Raw genomic sequence first — 16,517 nt, forward strand, 5'->3', positions numbered from 1 at the left:
GGTTTTGGAGACGTGAAGGTGGGATCAGGAAACAGAAATGGTAAAGTCTTGTGGTTAAACATATATACCGTGTCCGTGTTTTGACTTGAAGGACTGTTGTTTTTCATGGTAAATACTCCATTGATCCAGCTGAAATGATCCACGGTTCATCCCTAGCTTATATGAGCTGCCAGTCTGGTCAGAGCACCCCAGTTTCTACAGCAAATGCCACACAAGGGCTGGATTTTCCTAGCACATGCACCGGTCTTCACCTGCCCAGCCTGGATGTCCCATGCTGCACCTGGAGAAATGCAGCCAGCCTTTGGCAACAAGTCTCAAAAGTCTTGATACAGACACTTTAACTGTATTAACCTTCAACTGTCTTATCAGTCGGGGAGTATAGTCACTTTAGCAGATTAAATAATGAAAAAGGGCTGTCATTATTAGTTCACCTGCAGCTCTTTCCAGGTGTGCAAAATTCAAACTTTTCTTTCCATTTCATACCACTGTACATTGTTGCCAATGAAAACCCAAGGCTGGAGGCACTATGCTTATCTCAGCAGGAAAAGATGTTCCTGGAGCAAGGACACTTTGAAAACAGATCCTACAGTAACAAGAAGCCAACAAGAAATCGAGAAATAAATACCTGTGACATTGGTGCGGGCTGACAAAGCTTCACAGTACTTTTCCAGCAGAACAGACAAGGGCAGGTTCACAGAAGATTCACAGTGAAGAACTATCTGGATGAAACAAACCAAACCAAACTGTAAAGCAGCAGCACAGAATAGATTTTCTTATTCATAATTACAATAATCCACAGCACTTCGATAGTAGTTCCCATCCATAATTGGTTCAGGTATAGACAACCCCTCATGACAGAGATCTACGGTTATACTTGCTTAGCACCATGACATCAGGTGAGATTCATCTGACTAAACGTAGGCATCTACAAATGAACCACCTATTCTGGACCTCTTCTTGTGGGGCCTAGTCAATAGCACTAACAAAGCTCAGAACACAATTTATCTCACCTAACAGTAGAGGCCTAAAATAGAGAAGATGAATCACATCCCATTAAAGATCATGTCTGGAATTTTTTCTGGAATTTTTTCAACTAACTTTTAATGGTTACATGGGTGCTAAAGATCCTTACATAGAATCATAGAACACATTCAAGAGAAACAGCAATTGGCAAAGGAAAATTGAGAAGGCTTGAGGAAAGTGCTTCCATCAACTGTATAGGAAAAGTAGGCATCCCTGTAAGGTGACCCTTGGCTCTATTTAGCTAGTAAAAAAGACACGAGTTTCTGATCCTCAGAATTCAGCATGCTGAGCCCTCCACTGACGGTAAATATTAGTGAGAAAGAGAACAGTAATATAACAGGGCACTTCAAGAAAGCTGCGGGTTCACTACAGGATAATAATACATCCCCAAGTAAGTTTTAGGAAATGTATATTTAGAGTTGAATCCAATTCACACTCAAAAATAAAATTACTGAAGTGCCCACAGCAGACAGAGGAGAGAATCCCACAGAACTGTACATCAATGTACAGCTGAGTTGGGATGCTGCTTGGGGCAAGAGAAGCTCTTGAAAAGTCCTTTAAGAAAGACAGAACTAAATATGGTGAGAAAATTCAGGGGTGACACATCAGTGACAGAAACTTCCATTTTCAAACTATGAAACAAAATCTTCCTGACTATTTCTGAGGGGACATAAAGCTGTGGTAACACACAAAATGCCTTTGCTTTTCTATTTATTCAGAATGACTCTAACATAATACAGGAAGCTTTTACCCAGGGAAACGACCATACTCATTGAATGTTGATGTTACATTTCAGTGCTTTAAGATGTGTTAAGTGATTGCAGAACCCTTTTTATGTCACTGAATTCCTTGTCACTTAATAAGAAGTGGAGTAAATGATCATGGCAATAGAATTCATCAGCAATGTTGGTCTCTAAAGAACAACTGTTCTTTGTACAATACCATTTCTATCTGTTTCTCACTTTGCTGTTATTTTACAAAATAGAAAGTCTTGAACAAAAAGCCTTTCTCAGACTTCATTCTTTTCAAATAAACACCATGAAGCTGCTGATTCTCCTCCAGGGAGACTCAAACTCTTGCCTCCCGTAACAAAGCGTCCCAGGGTACTGACCATGCACGGTCAGGTCAAGGAGACAGAGGAAGGCAATGGCTCTGCTCCGCAGCCAGGGCAGATGCCATCTTACATGGCACAGAACTCCAGCCGAGCCTGGCAGAAAGCAGACTCTGTAGTGGTCGTGTCTCATGTCAGACCCAGTCACATGAGTTGACATAGCAGAGGCATTTCTTCCCTTCTGCCCCTCCACCCTTCTGCTACCTCACAGGCCGAAGCACTGTCTCACTTCAAAGAAGAAACTTGAGACATCTCCATGTACTGTAAATACACTGGATGTTCAGCTGTCCACTTCATAAGATGATGGGAAAGAACAGACAGAGGTCAAGCTTAGCACAGCGTGTGTAGGAACAAGAAAGGTTAAATGTCACTTTTGCTTCAGGGTCAACTTAGGTTCATTTGGTGGGAGGGAAAAGCGCCTTCCACATATTATGTTACTTTTGCTTTCATTTTCTCTGCACTGACCACAGTGAACAGCTATCTTGTATGTGATACTTTTTAAAAATTGGATTTAAAGCCTAAAAAACGCTCTTAAAAATAATAAAGAACAGCAAAAAAAAGCAATATTTAAGTAATGCAGAATTTTAAAGATAAATAATTGGGTTTGTGATTGCATATGGATTTTGAAATATTAGTTGCTTTGAGTAACTAAAGCACTACTATACTCAAACTGCATTTCTCTTGACAGCTACTATTCCATGACCTCTTCCCACTAAATCAGTTCTACATTGTCTCACACATTTATCTGAAATAGGTACAGAAATGTCTATCTTAATTTCTTTGTGCCACTGTGGACATTTATGAACAAATAAAAAAATGCATTGACACAGAGATTAAGGTGAAAAGAAGTCCTTTACTTTCTAAGCAGAGGCACCAACTAATAGTCTGCAGGCTAGTTCTGACTCTTCAGAACAATATATGGAGCCTTTGGTCAAGTCCCTCTTCAGATCTGAGAGGACTTTCAGAAAAGGAGTGGATGAATTGTTCTAGTGCGTCACTGTGTCTCTCATGGCCATTTCTTTAGACCTTTCCCCTTCGCCATGGTCACTGCTCTTCATTAATGCATGAAAGGTCTTCATCTCTGTCAGAGGGCATGCAACTACGAGACACAATCAGAGGAACTCACCAGATCACCTCTAGATATCGGGAGGGCAGATGAAAAGGGCAACAACCTAAGAGAGAGTAACGTATCACTACCTTACGTTGTTAGAAGTTGCAAGGCACTTCTAACACTATTAGTAGTGTGTGCTCCTCTGAAAATAGAAGGCCTCCAATCTCTCAAACATACATTTATGCAGAATTTTTTCTTTGTCACACAAGTGGTCTCATAAATTACTAACATGAAGTCATAAAAACACATAAGCTACATTATATGATGTATGTAATATGCCTCAATGGATCTATATGGAGAGCTCTGGGTACAGACAAATATCTGATCCATGACAGTGTTGACTCCTCTCAGTTCCTACCAGAATTTGTGGTTATTTCATGCAGATTAGACAGGACTTGTAATTTACTTTTAAAACCAATTAACATAGAGTCCTGGTTTGAAAGATTATTGTGTTCCACTAAGTAGTGATATATAGATAGATATATATATATTAAAAAGATGAACACTGGTACTGTAATTCATCTGCACTGGAGAGATTGTTTTCTTCTCTCAAACATGTAAGAAATGACTACAGTAATACAAACAAGCCCCCAGAGCTATAAATAGGATCCGAAACTGTCAATGCAGGCATGGGGCTACTACAAAGATACAACTGACAGCATCTTGTAAGTTTAAATATCTAGCAATAAGAAGCAGCAGAGCGGATGAAGTCAGCGTGACTGAAAACTGAAGGAAAGATTCGAAGTGGAAAAGGATGAGACATGACAGTGCAACACTCATTGCCAAGATGAGGGAGGTAAGCTTGGAGGCAGCGAATGCTGCCAAACATGGACAGATGCATGCGCTCCGCTTTCCCGTTCTCACATACGAATTCCCAGATACAATATTCTAGTTGTCTAATAAAAGTCAGCTTTCTAGGAAAAGCTGCCACACCTCCCTGTAAAACATCTGCTGGTGGCAGGCTGAACAAAAGCAGAGGTGCTGACATCTGAGACATAGTCTCAAAGCAACAGAGCAAAAACTCTCCCTTTTAAAAAAATGTAGTATCTAGCACTTACAAGGTCCTACAGAAATCCACCCCATGGAACTACAACAGCATCTCATCAGAAAGCCAATCGCAGAAAAGAAGTGGGATCTAACTCAAATAGCTCAGACTTCAAAATAAAGAGAGGAACAGCTTAGCTTATCACCCAGGGATTCCTTTGCAAGTCAGGAAGAGAAGTAGGAATTTTTCAGATGCAGTTTATCTGCCACATTTTAAATCCCTACGTTGAAATGAATCAGTCCCTGACCTCCACTGACTGCATTAGCTGGGTCTCACTCACTGTAAGGACAGAGCAACTTAGATGAATCCTTCCTAAATTTTCTTTAGACAAAAAGAGAGGTAAAAACATTATCAGAGGTGATGTCTACAGAAGACAGGAACACATCACTATCTTATACAATTATCTGGAGTACTACCGTTTTCTTTCTTTCACTGAGCAAGATGAAGCGACCTTCCAATCCCAAACACTTTTGCAGTTATCAACCACAAAACATGTGCTCAGTCCACAGTTGACAAGAGAATGATCCATCTCATGTCTCCCTTACCACACAGAAATGAAGTCTCAGTCTAAACTAGCCATCTGTGCTCCTTATAAAGTCAAAGCACTTTCCCCTCCTGACTAGACATCTATGGTAATGGCATGGATCATGTCAGGAGGATGCTTATTCCTACCCTTCATTTCTGTGAAGTGGCACTACTGCTAAGACTCCACCTACACCTCCTCCCTGTGGTTTCTGTAAAACAGCGGGGAGTGCTGAGGCCTTAAATTCTACCTCATTTCAACATCAAGAGTTCAGTGAAACTGCCTTCAGCACACAGAAAGCTGGTATTGGTAGTTTTGCAGTGGAACTCAAAAAAAAAAAAGAGAAAAGGAAAACCTGGATTTAATTTTTAGTTCTTCAATTAGACAATAAATTAATTTGAGAAATACTTGTGGCTCAAAGGTAACCTTATTAGGTTAAGATCTCCAAATGTATCATTTCTACAATGAAATCCAGTGTTCACCTGAACATTTGGGAAGGACTGCCTCAGAGCAGGCATCCAATTAAATGCAAAAACTGTTAGTTTGTGTCCACAGAAGCTCAGTTTAAGGAAACACATGTGTCTAACTTCACTGTGAAAATATAATTAGTGAAAGACCTCAATGCAGCAAAATCAAAGCAAATCCCAGACTTCCTTGACAAAATCCATACTCTGTAGGATAGAGTAGGGAGTTTCCAGGGCAGGTGGGCGTCTGGAAAGTTCCTGCCAACACCAGTAGTTACATGTGAAAAGAGATGCTTTGGGAAAAACACCAGGTATTCAGTGGAATGCACTTGTAACAAATGCCAACATTCATCTGAGCTGCTCTTTCTCTCTAACAAGAGATGGCAATTGGGAGAGAGCGAGGAGAGCCAGAATATTTGCTGACTACTAATCACCTGAAGGAATATGCACAACCAGGAGAGTGAAGAATGCTACTTAAAGAACAGCCTAGGAGAGGAGGGGAAGGCAATCTTTTCTGTGTCCAGGATGGATTTATATCCACTGTCGTGTGATTGCTTCATACACAAGATGTATGCGAAAGAGATGCTTATTAAAGGACTGTGCTAAGAGAGCCAGCATGGTGGAAATACTTTGCTTGTTGAAGAACCAAAAAAGGTCAGTCCTCTGCTTTAAGGTATCTTTGCCCTTTCTCAACTCAGTAACTTAACTTTGCTAGTGCAGCAGCATTTGGCAGTGTACAATCGTTTGGCTCTGCTTCACCAGAAAAATAATTTCCATTTGTGATAGAAGGTCTAAATACAAGTTTTCACAGCAACCTGCAACCTGAAACCTGAGCCAGCTAAGGTTACAGTAAAAGGCAAGACCGCTAGCACAGTTCAAGAAAAACAGTTTCCTTTTTGAGTCATCCTTCAGCTCTTTCAACTCCCTATCCTCACTTGTCTAAATTAATCCAAGCGGCTAGATGAAATAGTACTACAAGCTAGTGATCCCCAAATGATCCAGGAGACTTTGCTCTATGATCTTGGAGGCCAGCTTGTATTCTGCAGCTCTTCCAGGAAGTCTGGAGAAAGAGAATGTAAGTCTGTATGGAACGGGAAGTAGGACCTCAGTTCAATAAAGCAACTAAACACATGCTCAGTTCTAAGTATGAAATTAAATTCACCTTTATTCAGAAATAAATTAAAAAAACTCAGGCATCTGCTACACTGAGCCCACCACTGAACTTCACTGTTGTCTTTGGAACTTGGAGATCTGCCTTCATTAAGCATCTGCCTGCTTGCTCTGCTGAGTAAGGGTGGGGAGGGGAGGTTCTTCACCCACTGAAAGCCATGCACGTGCTAAGGGGACTTTCTGAGTCATAGTATATAAAGCAAAACCGTTTAAGGCCACCCATGAGCTGGACTTGTCCCACCAAGTCTCCATGCCCTCCGAAAGCAACAAGAGATAGTAAAAAGGAGCAAAACAGCATTTGAATCACAGGCTACAGCTGTCTTCTAATAAAATTATTTAACGGAAAGATTTTTCAGTTTCACACCCTTATAGATTTTTGTTCTTCATTACCCATATCTGTGGATATCATATTCAGAATTTGGACAGGGAGCAAGCCCTTCACGGTAGTCTTGCCTTCATATCTGCCCTTTTCCTAGCTCTTCACACCAAACCTCTGACTAATTCTTCCCTACTCTTTCCACCCAATTCACATTAGTATGAATCTCCTCAGCAGCTCAAATGTGATTCACCTCACTCACCTGTTTCAGAAGACATTGCTTTAGGCTCCCTAACACTCAGTGGAAGAAGGAAGCACTATCAAGGAACAATCCATCACTTCTGCTTTAAACATACACTTTAGGACAAGGTGACTTATGCACTGGAGACAAAACGCACAGGGAATCCAGAGTAGCTCAAGTTTAAAAGTCACATTTACCCAAATGAATGCCAGTATCTCAGCTACCTCTACCAGGCAAACTCTTATCTACCTGAATAGCCTCCGCAAAGATCATTCACCCATCCATTGTCACCACACTGCCACTCCACTTCAAAGCCACCCTTCACAGGCTCTCCCAATTCTAGCTCATCAAATGTGAGCTCCTAAGCTTTGTTTTGCAGGTCTCTGCCAGTATGCTCCCACCTGAAAAAGGCAAAAACCCGTCTCCCGTTCTGGATCAAGACTTCAATCAGCTGGTGATATCTGCTCTCCCTGTCCATGGAATGTCAGCAATGGTACCTCTACATCCTCCACAAAATGCTCCTTTGACACAAGACTTCATAACAGTTCACTGCTGATGACCTGTGTCACCTCACTGGCTCATTCTTAATTCTTTCTCTCCATTCATTGCTGACCTGGGCTGACCTGCTGGAGAGCATCTTGGTGGAAAGAGACCTGGGAGTCCTGGTGGACAACAGGATGACCATGAGCCAGCAATGTGCCCTCGTGGCCAAGAAGGCCAATGGCGTCCTGGGGTGCATCAAGAAGAGTGTGGCCAGCAGGTTGAGGGAGGTCATCCTCCCCCTCTACTCTGCCTTGGTGAGGCTGCACCTGGAGTGCTGTGTCCAGTTCTGGGCTCCCCGGTTCAAGGAGGACAGGGAACTGCAGGAGAGGGGACAGCAAAGGGCTACCAAGACGATCAGGGGACAGGAACATCTCTCTTATGAAGAAAGGCTGAAGGATTTGGGTCTCTCCAGTCTGGAAAAAAGACGACTGAGGGGGGACCTTATCAACACTTATAAATACTTAAAGGGTGGGTGTCAGGAGGATGGGGCCAGGCTCTTTTCAGTGATGCCCAGCAACAGGACAAGAGGTAACGGGCATAAACTTGATCATAGGAAGTTCCACCTAAACATGGGGAGGAACTTCTTTACTTTGAGGGTGGCAGAACACTGGCACAGGCTGCCCAGAGAGGTGGTGGAGTCTCCATCTCTGGAGACGTTCAAAACCCGCCTGGACGCATTCTTGTACAACCTGCTGTAGGTGACCCTGCTCTGGCAGGGGGGTTCAACTAGATGATCTCCAGAGGTCCCTTCCATGATTCTATGATTCTATGTTTCTTCCTTAAGCTGCTAACTCTTGGGCTGGAGCCCACTTCTGTTATTTGAAAAGCACATATCACAGTGAAGTTTAACTCCAAGACTGGAACAAAAGAAGGTTCAACTAGTCAACAGATAGTCTTCCACTATCTGAAGGGGAATTACGGAGGAGTCAGACTCTTCTCAGAAGTTGACAACAAAAGGACAAGAGGCAGGCATCATTCCCAAGTTGCAGCATGGGAAAATCTCACAGGACATAAAGAAAATATTGTGCACCATGACAACAACTTAACATTGGAAAAGAGCTTCAGAGATGTTGTGAAAAGAGGTTAAGAGATGTTGTGAAATCTCCACCTTTGCAGATTTTCACAGCTGAACTGAATGAGGCCCTGAGCAACATGATCTGGTTTTGGAATTAGCCCTGTTTGAGAAGGAGGCTGGACGAGAGAGTTCTAGCAGTCCCTCTCAGCATAAATTATTTTTTCATTCCTTGATTTTAGGACATATAGCCCTTATGGTAAAAAGAATAACAGACAACCATTATTCCCAAACCCTTTCTATTGGCAATGCTGTAATTAACAGTTTACAAACTGTATCTTGAACAATAATCAGCGGTCTAGAGGCTTTGTGAATTTTTTCACTCATATTTTCAATATTTTGGACTCTGTTTGCATAATCATAATTAAAATATTATGCCAAATACTATGAAAAGGTATTTTAAAATTATTTTTATATTTAATGATAGAATTTTCTTTTAAACCTCTTTTATGTCCGAAAGAAATACTGAAAGTCTGACAAGACTTGCAAATATTCATGAAACTAACTTGTTTTGAGAAAGCAGGGATTTGTTACACCTAGGAAGGTCTCTCAAGTTCAAGATGGACTAAATAGCTGATCCCCCAGCAGTTAGGACATGAGGCAGGATGAGGAAAGATCCTCACTCCATCTGATTTGGAGTTCACCTAGTCAAAATCCTGCCATGTGCTCTGAGACACCATTCTTGTCAGCCAGAGGGATAACCTTGGCCTTCCTCTCTGCTTTGAAAGTGTCAATTGGCAACAGAATGAGCAGACTGGTCCCTGGACATCCTCACCCACAAAACAGGGAAAGAGCAGGAGCACAATGCTCCTCTAAGTAGCCCTGGGACCTGGAACTGAGAAAGCAGAAAGGTTACGCCTGTGATGGCCACACTACAAAGTACAGCCACTGGTGCTGGCTCACGGGCCACGTCTTTGCTTCTGTTGGCATGAGCCTCCTGAAACTCAAGCTATGTCTGGGCTGCAGGAGTCTGCTAGTGCCACTCAAAGGGAATCAATACTTTAGTCCATGCACTGAGACACCCGCTAGCAGAGCCTGGCTGGCAGCCCCGCAGGCAACCTGTTCAGACTCATCAGCACACTTCCTTTTATTCATTTTGACCTCCTTTCCTCTCTCCTTTCCACTGGAAAAGCCACCCCTGCTAGAGGACAGCACTCCTGAAACTAAGGCAGTGCAGAGATAACAACAATCTGAAAGCCTCCCACATCCCAGGAAAGTGGTTAACAGCAAGAGGGATTATCCCACAGCCCTCAGAGGTAGGTGGCTCCCTTCCAGTTCTCTGGCACTTCAGCTACTATTACCAGGGCAAGGGTTTAGCATTGCAGTGAGGACAGCTAATGTATTTTAATCTCCATCTGCATTGCTCACTATTTACTTTCCCGGCATACGCAACCCAGAGTGGATAGTTATTCAGCCAGGATTACGCAAAAGTTTATAGAGCTTTAATTAGTTTCACTTTCTTACAGCTCTGTTGAAGAAGTACTTTTCAGTTCTAGAAATACCAAATGGATTTTCTTTCTTATTTAGTAAAAACAAGCCACGTTTATGTACAAACACATGCCGTTAAATTGATCATTCCCAGAGAAGGACAGCTTCCAAGTTCTCCACCCATTTAGCTCCACAATAGAGCTGTCAGTTGGGGAACAAGACTTGCACAGACAGGAGCAGCACGTTCCCAGCACCTGACTCCCAACGTGGGCTCACTCTCACAGCAATGAGGTACTCGTGAGCTGGAGGTCAGGACAGGGTGTCAAAACCAACCTCTGTGAACTGCCTTTCTCAGAACACTGCCATCCCTGCCACAGCACTTCCCAAACGGCACAGCCTTTGTCAAGATCATGCAGAGCCGGCAGAACTTCTGCTTGCGAGAGCCAATCCAAATGATCCCAGACCCAGTGAACTGATCAGTACTGAGGAAAGCATGACATGCTATACATCAAAGAGCACTGCAGGAGGCATCTAACAATTATCCCCACACTCACACCAGAAACTGGAAATGAAATTTTCATACATTTGGACATGATTGATGGAATTGAAGCAACAATTCATGTGAAGAATGGGACTTGTTAGCTGACCGATCGCAATGACTAGTTTCTATTTGTCTTCTTTTGTAATACAGGCCACGGCAAAATTTATCCAACTCTTCAGAGAAGAAAAATAAAACACATAAAGCTCTTTATCCAACACTCACGACCTCAAATCAAATATAGCTATTTTCAAAGCTATTAAGATTAAAACAAAAAAAAGGATTAACAGTAAAATAAGGTAATTCTGCATAAAGAAATAGTTTGGTAAAGCAAATCGGCAGGAAGATAAGGAGGGAAAGACAATGTTTATGCAGCGCTTTGTACATGTCATTGCACATCTACAGGAGGCAAGGAGCTGACATGTGGCTCGCTGGACAGCTCCAGCTTCACACCTAAGAATGTTTGCGTTTTAAGGGAGAACAGACTACATTTGGGGTGAAATCTAGTGCAGGTTAAAAGAAAGAAGGCCATGTGCGTGATCAAGATTTGATCTATCTACTTCAATTTATAGACACAGAGCAGAAAAGGAAATCCCTGCAAAAACGTCATTTACTGGATAAAATTTTAATCTAAAGTAAATCAGCTTTTCCCCAAAGCCTCCTTCGTGGGTTTCCCCAGAGCCTCCTTTGCAGTGCTGCAAACCTGAAAGTGACATAAACCAAAAAGGATCAAATTCAGCAGGGTGTGTAGCCTGTTTTTACCACCCACATTTCCTCACCTCCCCCCCTCCCCGAAAAATAAAATCTGCAGAACTATTAAAAAAATATAGAAATTTGAAAATGTTTGTTCTAATGTAATATTTTCAAAATACTTGGTTTGCTAATATGTAGGTCAAAATGAAAATAAAAAGAAAACAGAAACACACTTCCTTAAAAATTTTATATTATCCACCACCCTGTTTTTCTCACTGTGGATCTCTCAGATCATCACATCACCAGCAGGATCCCACAGGAATCTCTAACACAAAGAAAGCTGATTGCTGACTTCAAAGCAATGAAGAGTTTGCCTTAGAGGAAAATGCCTCCCTCAGGCACTCATTGAGAGGATCAAGCAATGGGAGTACAGCATACTCCATCTAAGCTAATAAATCAAACAGTGCAAAGGTCTGTTTTAAGTACTTAATCATTTATACTGTTAAATTTTTAGAATGGTTCCTGGCCACATTTTTGCCCCAGGCAATCTAGCGGTATCTCAAACAGTTCCCCGGGAATGACCTGGGAGTTAGGCTGCACCATGGACCATTCTCAATGGGCAGTTTGCACACTGTCTCCCCCTTTTAGAAGCTAGAAGCTTAATAGTATGGGCAGAAGCCACTCTCTGGCATTTGGCCTGAAGGCTGAAAAGCTGTCCCGGCAATTTTAATGTACTAGTAGGGATATAACCTATGAGACTTAAACTAAACTACGCACCTGCAATGAGACCCCTGCACTGTCTTCCTCCACCAGCTTCAGCAGAGACATGCGAGAAGCAGAGCTGGCACAACCACGCTCTGGTTTTCAATATGAAGGCCACAGAGTTTAGAGGACTTAATCATTATTTCTTCTCTGCTCTTGACAGAAGAATAATATGTAAGCAGATGCCTTATATGAACAAAAGCTAAAGGCTGCTTTCTTTCTAGCTAAGGGCAGCTATGAATATCACTGAAATGTTTCATGGCAAAACTACCAGTTGGCCAACATCAGCTGTTCTTCCCTGCGTACAACTGCCTCCTTCAAACACCCAGTAATTGCCACAAGATGGCTACAGATTTAAACCCTGCCAAAGTATGACACCAGGAAAGGCTTCTCACGATGAGATGTTTATGCTGCATTAATTCACAGTAGGACTGAATTTTGGCAGTCTCAGACCAGGAATATTATTTAACTTGTCACCACTGGCTGATATACTCAAACTGCTCTGGCTGTTTTAACAGCTTTGGGAGAGCACAAGAATTATAGCAAGCTCTGCTTTTTTTTTTGGATGAATAATCCCCCCTCCTCCAAATTACGTGAACTCAGCAAGGACTCTATATCAAAATGTCAAAAGATTCATTCGCCTTTGTTTTATGGTTTGTTTGTTTGTTTTTCGCATTCAAGTAAACACATTTTCCAGTGTATCATATGTACAGGAACCCTTCAAGAGAACATAAATCTCAGAGCCTGCTGTGCAAGTCTTCACCCTTTTCGCTGACCAGCCCTGTGCAATCTGACAGGTCATTTGCACCAGCATTTTCACGCAGCAGATCTAATTCTGTACTAGAAAGTTGCCTCATTTCGTAAGTGTTGCAAACCTGCAGTTCCCATAAAACACAATTGCTCAGCTGCTGTGAAAACTTAAGCTTCCTTAATCGCGTAAGGGCCTGCTCCCACAAGCAGCTATGCCTTTTCTCAAATCCACAAATGTGAATAGAGCCATTGACTTCAAGTCAACTTTCAAGTGTTTTCAAGTTAAACAGGAACTTAAGAGCCTTGGATTTGAGCCAAAGTTTTAAAACATTGCTGTTAAGCTTCTTGGTGCAAGGTTTCGTCCAGCTGTAAAGCAGAGATACAGATTTACCACCAATGTTCACGGATGAAAACACACCCCCAAAGGACAGTAAAAGCTCTGCTTCAGCTACAACCGGAGCCACAAGAGCTGTTCTATACATGAGGCTGAAGATCCTCTTCCAACACATTATTTCCACAAACCGCACAGGCGTACGCACCAGTCTCTATCAGACACAAGTACGCTACATCCAAACAAGCTCCTCTATATAAGCCCACTTGGAATACACTCCAAGAATGCATTTCTCTCAGACTAAACGCATTTTATGGAAACTTGAGGTTTTGGTTCCTAAGCTGCGCTACGTTTTTTTTCTTTATCTTTCTTTCAAGGGAGCTGTTTTGTTTTTAAAGCAGCAACGTAACTACCAAAATTTACAGAAATAATTTAAATGCGAAGTTACAGGGGAACTGAAAAATCATCCGTAGATTACATCTAGAGAGGAAACACACGACATTTTTTGATTCATTGGAAAAGAATTAGTCTGGCAGCTCTCGGTACCTGGGTACTTTTGATAAAGTAGTTAAAACTGGCAAGAAGTTCCCCTCTCTAAACATAAACTGAAATGGTTTTATGGACCCAAATAAATCAACATGGGAAAACACAGCCTGGAAGAGAAGAGGGACTAAGAAACAAAGATTAGGAAGGACTGGTTTGGGATTGAAGATGGCAAGTGTGTAGACCCGTGCCACTTTGATCGCATGTGCGCTGGGATCAGACTGGGGAAAAAAGACATTGGTGGACCTGAGAAAATATTCTTTGTCTTCTAAAAAAGTTTCTGCAAAGCTTTTAAGATTAAATTGTTGTTTGTCTTTAGAGCCTGTTGCTTTTCCTGACCTGGCTTCCCTCTATCTTTCTTTGTCAATTAGATAGAGAGGAAAAAAACAAGCAAACAAAAAAAGACAGAACACAAGGCAATAGAACAGACTTTCTTTCTATATCTAAAGAAATGTTAAAGATGGGCAAATTACACCACAGTCCAGAAGGATCACTGACACTTTTTTAATGCTGTGGGAACAGCCTTTATGAATTCTGTGCAAGATCAGCGTACCTCTGGCTTAATCTCTCACATTTGTTTTGCAAGTATCAATTACCACACTTAAAACTATCACTTAAAACAAACAAGACACCAGAGAAGTCAGTCTGACTTAGGAGTGCTGCCTGGGAAAGCTGTTTTAAGTCCAGTCTAACACAGGCCACTCTTATCTCCACCTCATCCCAACATCACCCAGTGGGAAGCTTGTGATGAAGCAGGACCATGAGGAAAAGCCTCTCTTACATTTCTCTCAAGAGAAACTCGGAACAAACACTCGGATGGACGTGTGGGCTGAGCCCTGCCCTTGTTTGCTGATCAATCCCTCAGGTGAAAGAGCAACCGATGCTGGGCACATGCTGAGAGGAGAGGCACCAGGGCAAAAGGCTGAGGATGACGGGCACCAGCCATGGCCACCCACTGCCCCACTGAAGCAGGCGGCGGCAGGAAAACCCCCTTCCTCTGGGCAGAGCACTGCCACCCTAGTGGGGTCCCTGAGCTGGACTTTTTCTGTCAAGGAAAGGGGATGGGGAGGCGGCTGCTTCACAGAGACGTAGATACCAAGAAGGGCCATGGTTCAGCGCCAGGGCTCTGAGGGGACCCAGAGGTGAGCGGCCATGGTGTGTTTCAGCGCCTGGAGTCGGGTGGGACCTGTGAGGGAGCAGGTAATGGTGCCCAGACGGCGTCTGTCAGCACCTGGAGACGGGCTGGTCCTGTGAGGGAGCAGAAAAGGGTCCCCAGATGGGGCCTGTCAGTGCCCGGGGACTGGCAGGTCCTGTGAGGGAGCAGGTAATGGCCCTCGGACGGGGTCTGTCAGCACCCGGGGACAGCTGGGCCCTGTGAGGGAGCGGGTAACGGCCATCGAGACCGGGTCTGTCAGCGCCCGGGGACAGACGGGTCGTGTGAGGGAGCAGGTAACCGTCCTTGGGACGGATCCCTCAGCACCCGGGATCAGGCGGGACCTGTGAGGGAGCGGGTAACAGTCCCCGGAGGGGGTCTGTCAGCGCCCGGGATCGGGCGGGACCCGTGAGGGAGCGAGTAACCGTCGCCGGACAGGGTCTCCCAGAGCCCGGGGGCGGGCGGGACCTGAGGGCCAGGGCACAGCCGCCAGCTCCCTCGCAGACCGAGCAGGTTCCCCACGGTGCCGGGGCGCCCCCCACCCTCCCTCCCTGTCCCCGCGCCACCCCTTCCCCGGCCTCGGCACTTACGGGCAGGAGCAGGAGCGCGGCGGCCGCCGCCGCCGGGAGGCTGCGCTGCGGCGCCCGCCCCGCCATGGGGCCGGCGGGGCTGCGGGGGGCGGGGGGGGTCTCCCCGGGGCTGGCGCTGCCCGCTCAGCCGGAGCCTCCGCGCTGCCCCGCCGCTGGCATCTCCCCCCTGCCGGCTGCTGCCCTTGACCCCCTGCCCACCGCCGAGGAGCCGGCCCCAGCGCTGCCGGCGCGTCCCAGGGCAAACCCCCGGGGAGGGAGGGAAGGAGGGAGGGAGGGAGCCGAGCCCGCCCTCCGCACAGGACGCCTCGGGGATGGAGGCGGCCGGGGGCGTCCCGGGAGAGGGCGACCCTCAAAGCCGCCAGAAGCAAAGTGGGGACCTTCCTCTCTCCCTGCACTGACTGGAAGAGGGATTCCCCCCTCCACCGGGCACTGGGTGCAATAGGGACTTCACTGCCCACGATCCTCCAGAAGGAATGGGGTCACCCCCTCCCCAAGCACTAGGTGCAACAGAGATCCCTTTCCTCAAGCGCTGGGTGCAATGGGGACGCCTTCCACACAAGCCTCCAGAAATAACGGGGATCCTCCCCCACCCCTCCATATATATTGGGGATTCCACTGTCTTAAAGTTTCAAGGAACAAGAGGAATTCCCCTGCCCAGACGATGGGCAGCCCTTTCCAAAATTAGGCGCAATGCAGACACCCCCTGCCCCCCCGCCCCCTTCAGGAGCAATAAGAATCCCTTCACCACCAGTTGCATTAGGTGCAATGTTAACACCGTGGCCCATAAACTTTCAGGAGCAACAGGTTTCCCTCACTGCCCAGGCTCAAAGTGCATTGTGGACCCCCCTGCGAGCCTCGAGAAGGAAGTAGGAATCCTCCCTGACACTACGTGCAGTGTGATCCACCCGCCAGTCCTTCAGGGGTAAGAGGACAGCCCCCCAGCCCTAGATGCAATGTTACTAGGTGCAATGAGGATCTCCATCCTCCAAGATAATGAGGAGCAAGTCTTCAGGCTGTACCCCAGGGGTGAAAGGGTTCCGGCCTCTTTGTCACCAAATTCATCAGCACACCTTCCCCCAGATCTCCAAGCCTGTGCGGCATCCCCTTTGC

At 44.9% G+C, this 16,517-nt stretch overlaps 1 protein-coding gene across 3 annotated transcripts in view; it reads right to left on the reverse strand.

Moving 5' to 3' along the window:
- Positions 1-15,585, reverse strand: part of CRHR2 (corticotropin releasing hormone receptor 2) — a 166,988-nt gene extending 151,403 nt beyond the window's left edge. The window contains exons 1-2 of one of the 3 annotated variants that reach the window (XM_054192198.1): positions 15,408-15,585; positions 626-719 (exon numbers count right to left, since the gene is read on the reverse strand). In XM_054192198.1, coding sequence (XP_054048173.1) covers positions 626-719; positions 15,408-15,473 — 160 coding nt within the window. In that variant the 5' untranslated portion in view covers positions 15,474-15,585. The remainder of the gene's footprint in view (positions 1-625; positions 720-15,407) is intronic. The other 2 variants (XM_054192195.1, XM_054192197.1) reach the window with 2 other exon arrangements.
- Positions 15,586-16,517: the final 932 nt, after the last annotated feature.

Source organism: Rissa tridactyla, chromosome 2 (assembly GCF_028500815.1).
Source record: "Rissa tridactyla isolate bRisTri1 chromosome 2, bRisTri1.patW.cur.20221130, whole genome shotgun sequence".
NCBI lineage: Eukaryota > Metazoa > Chordata > Aves > Charadriiformes > Laridae > Rissa > Rissa tridactyla.